The sequence below is a fragment of the Vollenhovia emeryi genome, unplaced genomic scaffold (assembly GCF_000949405.1).
Source record: "Vollenhovia emeryi isolate VEMERY1.0 unplaced genomic scaffold, V.emery_V1.0 DF939463.1, whole genome shotgun sequence".
Taxonomy (NCBI): domain Eukaryota; kingdom Metazoa; phylum Arthropoda; class Insecta; order Hymenoptera; family Formicidae; genus Vollenhovia; species Vollenhovia emeryi.
The window spans coordinates 1-3388 of NW_011966903.1; the positions used below are offsets into that span (position 1 = coordinate 1).

A 3388-nucleotide genomic window follows, 5' to 3' on the forward strand; every position below is an offset into this window, starting at 1 on the left:
ACAACTAAGGAACGACTACTTCGGGACATGCTGCTCGACGAATCTTTCGTATGGACGAGAAACGCTGAGATAGCATACAGGGAGATCAAAAATATTTTGATTTCGCCGCAAGTTCTCATACCGTATGACCCTTCACTCCCTCTACTGTTGGCAATCGATGCTAGCAAAACAGGATTAGGTGCAGTCCTATCACATCGATTAAGTAACAGAGAAGAACGACCAATTGCTTATGCCAGCCGTACGATGAGCAGTACAGAACAACGCTACCCTCAAATTGACAAGGAAGCGTTAGCAATAGTTTGGTACAAAAAGTCTTCCATTACTTGTATGCACGTCATTTCACGCTGATTTCGGACCACAAACCACTTATGCAGATCTTACACCCAGAAAAATCCCTTCCTGTGCTATGCATTAGTCGTATGGCAAATTACGCTGATTACCTCGCACACTTTAATTATAATGTAATGTTTAAGCCAACAAAACTAAATGCTAATGCGGATTACTGCTTTCGCACACCCCTGTCAACAACAGAAGAGATGCATTGTGTTACGGCGAGGAAGGAGAAAGAAAGGATACATGATGAGTTTGACGAATTCATTTTCTGCCAGTTGAGACAACTACCAGTTCGCGCCGAATATATTGCTCGAGAAACACGAAAAGATCCACACTTAGGAAAGATAGTTCAACTACTGGAAACGGGTCAGAATCTAATCCATTTAAATTACAAAGCCCCGGAAGTCAACTATACATTGGCTGCTAATTGTTTGATGTTCGAGCATCGAATAGTAGTACCAGCTTCACTCCGGCAACCAATCCTCGACGATCTACATGCAGCGTATGTGGGCATAATCAAAATGAAGGGCATCGCACGGTCTTTTGTATACTGGCCGGGTATCGACGCGGACATTGAGTAAGTAGCCAAGTCATGCAAGGATTGCGCTAGGCATGCACATGCCCCACAAAAATTTCGTAACCATCATTGGGAGTACCCCAAGGGACCATGGGAGCGAGTACATATCGACTACGCAGGCCCCGTAGCAGGCATGATGCTATTGGTTATAGTTGATGCCTATAGCAAGTGGATTGAAGTAAAAATAACCAATTCAACAACTACTTCATCAACGATTGCTATCCTGGATAAATTGTTTGCGGCCCATGGAGTTCCGGTCATCATTGTTTCGGATAACGGCCCGCAATTCACAGCTGCTGAATTCAAGACATTCTTACAAACTACCGGCGTTAAGTTCCATAAACTAACGGCACCATATTACCCAGCAACGAACGGCCAAGCCGAGCGATACGTCCAAACAGTCAAGGACGCACTTAATGCTATGTCTACAACACGAAGTTCACTCCAGCGAAATGTAAATGAGTTTCTCCGTCAGTATCGAAAGGCTCCGCATTCAACTACAGGTCAGCCGGCCTCATTACTTTTCCTAGGACGGAATATTCGCACGAGAATCGATCTTGTCCGGCCTGATGTTATGCAATCCAAAATCAGAGAAAAACAACAAGTTAAATTTAATGCATCGTTTCGCAATTTTGATCCAGAGCAAGCAGCCTATTTTCTTTCTGGTAACCCACATATGGAAAAGTGGATAGCAGGAAGAATTGTCACTCGATTGGGGGATCTGCACTACGAAATTGATCAGCAGGGTAAACGTGTCAAGCGCCACATAGACCAGATACGAACACATCTTGAAAATACCGGAGTCTTGGAATCTGATAACGCTGAACGAGACGAGAAAGAAGCAGTTCGCCCTCGGAGAATCCGCTTTTATGATAACTCCGTGGTTGACAACTCAAGCTTATTTACGACAGCTCCGTGAACCCCAAATCAGTCAGGGATATTTGCAGCATCAACTCCAATGCAACCGAGAAGACCAGCAACACCAAGGGAAACTCCTGAAGCACGCGTGACACAAGGGTCCCCTTAGCAAGTCGACGCTTCACCTTAAACGCTACGACGATCAACACGTATTTGTCGTCCGCCACAGCGTTATACACCGAGTCAAAATTAATTACGTTCTAAATTTATGTAACGAAATCCTAGAGGAGGGAAGAATGTTATGTATGAATACTTTAGTACCTTTTTATTTTTTGTTTTACTTCTTTTTCCGTTGGACGAAACTGTGTGCTTTTGGGAACACACTCCCTCCCTCTCACTCTAGCAGTTTTTGTATCTCTCTGCAATAAACGTAACCGTCAAGTTATATACTAAAGAATCCCCGTGATATTCTTTGGTCTACATCCTACCTTCCGATTAATCCTAATTACAAAATAATATACACATATACAAAAATAGTACTGAAGTAAACTCTCTTATCTACGAGTGTGTAGATAGAAATCTTACAGGAGACCTTACTACTTATTAGTTTTATACATTTTTGTAATATGTGTATGAAAGGAACGAAAAAGACAAAAATAGAACAGCAATTCTGCTCAGTTTCTGTCATCAATCTGCTGTCGAACTACGCCACGCAGATGCTGCTCGGTTTCTGCTGACAATCTGTTGACAGCGTATGTTTTACAGACTATGCTGCCAAAACAAGAGCCAAATTCGGATTAAGATGGCTATGGTTTCGATGTGGGTTTCCGATGGAATCTGCTGCCAATCTGCTGACAATTTGCTGACTAGGTACTTTGATATTGATGAGATCCTCTCTCCCCCTTTTCTACCTTTCTTTCTATTTTCCTCTCCCTCTCTCTCCTATCTCTCCCTTCCTCTCCCCCCTCTTCTCCTCCCTCTCTTCCTCGCTCTTCCTCTTCTCCTCTCCCTCTACTCTTCCTCCTCTTCCTCTACCTCACTTTGCCAACAAGTTATGTCAACAGATTCTGCTTGGTTTCTACTGCAATCGATCATCACGTTGCGTGAGCACGATCTGCTCGATTTCGGTTAGCAATCTGCTGTCTAAACTTATTATCAAGCTTCGACATATTACTATTGATGTTCCGCTAACATCATGTGAAATATCACGGTAATTATTTACATTAACACACCCACCTTCAATAACCTTGGGCTTGACATATATTATAGAGGTCACCCTCCTGAGTAACCCTCAGAAGGATTTAGCCGGCGCTCGTTGTTTATTAAAAAGTTATTAAAAAAACAATGTCAACCAATTATATGTAATTTTCAGACACAAATATTAAAAATTTTGAAAAATGTTTTAAACAAAAGTTGTAGATCTCTTTAAAATATACATTTTATGTCCTATTCATTTTTACTATACGAGTGACAGTTTTCGATAAAAATGATGGACTTAAACACGTAAGTTGCAAGCGCGTTTAGCACGGCGCGCTGCGCGCGCCCCACCCCCTCCCGCCCCCGCCCTGCCCCCTCCCCCTCCTCTCCCCACTCCATCCCCCTCCCCAGTTAAAATATAAC

General features: G+C 42.9%; 1 protein-coding gene across 1 annotated transcript; it reads left to right on the forward strand.

Moving 5' to 3' along the window:
* The first annotated feature begins 27 nt into the window (after positions 1 to 27).
* On the forward strand, positions 28 to 1909 carry LOC105557522 (uncharacterized protein K02A2.6-like). The gene is made up of 4 exons (XM_012004779.1): positions 28 to 302; positions 416 to 835; positions 944 to 1754; positions 1808 to 1909. The coding sequence occupies exons 1-4, from the start codon at positions 28 to 30 to the stop codon at positions 1907 to 1909; spliced, it is 1608 nt and encodes a 535-aa protein (XP_011860169.1).
* Positions 1910 to 3388: the final 1479 nt, after the last annotated feature.